This window comes from Octopus bimaculoides, chromosome 19 (genome assembly GCF_001194135.2).
Source record: "Octopus bimaculoides isolate UCB-OBI-ISO-001 chromosome 19, ASM119413v2, whole genome shotgun sequence".
Lineage (NCBI taxonomy): Eukaryota > Metazoa > Mollusca > Cephalopoda > Octopoda > Octopodidae > Octopus > Octopus bimaculoides.
In genome coordinates, this window is record NC_068999.1 from 35,881,184 (window position 1) to 35,882,531 (window position 1,348).

At 32.8% G+C, this 1,348-nt stretch overlaps 1 protein-coding gene across 1 annotated transcript in view; it reads right to left on the bottom strand.

Moving 5' to 3' along the window:
• Window positions 1-19: 19 nt before the first annotated feature.
• LOC106876634 (delta and Notch-like epidermal growth factor-related receptor) overlaps window positions 20-1,348 on the bottom strand; it is a 557,360-nt gene continuing 556,031 nt past the window's right edge. The window contains exon 10 of the mRNA XM_014925248.2: window positions 20-900. Coding sequence (XP_014780734.2) covers window positions 663-900 — 238 coding nt within the window. The 3' untranslated portion in view covers window positions 20-662. The remainder of the gene's footprint in view (window positions 901-1,348) is intronic.

Genomic DNA, 1,348 nt, shown 5'->3' on the forward strand with positions numbered 1-1,348 from the left:
ATATATATATATATATATATATATATATACGGGTGTATTGCGTGTGTGTATATAATATGCGTATTATAAGCATGTATTCGTACATATGCACCTACTTTCTCGCTTTCGCGTGTGTGTCTGTGGGTATATAGACATGTATATATAAAGTGAGGTGGTGAGTGATGCATGCGTGCATAAGTATATATGTATGTGCACGCATTTGTTTATACGATGTATGTATGGAGATGTACGCAATGTATGTATATTTGTAAATATGTGTATGTTAATGCATTTCCTCTCTATAGTCTCAATTTGGAGATATACATACATTTTTTGTATATTTCTGTTTCTCTATAAGTAATTAAATATAAATTTACACACAGACACATATGGATGCATACATGCATGTATGCATGTATGCATGTTTGTATATATATATATTTATGGTTAGGCTTAGGCTTAGTGTGTGCATGTATGTGCGCGTATATATATATATGTGTGTGTGTGTGTATGTGTGTGTGTGTGTGTGTATACATGTGTATGTTTGTGTGTCTGTCTGTACATATATGTGTTTATGTAACTGTATAAGTCTACATTATCAATGTACGTAATAGTTGAGTATGTGTGCTTTTATGTTTTCATTTTCTTTCTCTGTCTGAGAAATCACAAAATTCCAGTGAAGTTTACAATTTAAGATAACTATTAAGGTTATTTTGTGCGGAGGGTTTCGGTGAAACGTCTTCGTTAGTTGTCTCCTCTACAGCACCATTGGGTACACGGGTAGATACGGGTAGAGATGAGTTGGATGGAAGCCAGGTATCGTTATCCTGGTAGCTTGATAATGTGGCTTCCCAGACGGCATCGATTGAAGGGCGTGCGTTGTTCAAATTGCTGATGTCAAGGGTCAGCTTGGTACATTCACTGAAATGTTGAATGAAAGACAACGATTACATTTCATGCCAGCATTTTCTATAAGAATTTATGAAAGATTAAAATTTGCTAAATTTGCTCGTTGAAATGTCACATGACCTCAGCACTGTCTTGTGAGTCACATCGTTTCTAACAGCTACTCTTCTGTTTTCACACCCCACCGTATCTGTGTATGTATGTATGTATGTATGTGTATGTATGTAGACACACAAACACACAGACATATACATATATGTGTATATATATGCATGCATTCGTATGTTTGTGAACATATGGTACTTTCTATGCGCACATATATATATATATATACATAAATATATATATATATGCATACATTCATACATGCATACATGCATACATACATACATACATACATATATATACATATATATATATATATACATATATATATATATATATATATACATATATATATATA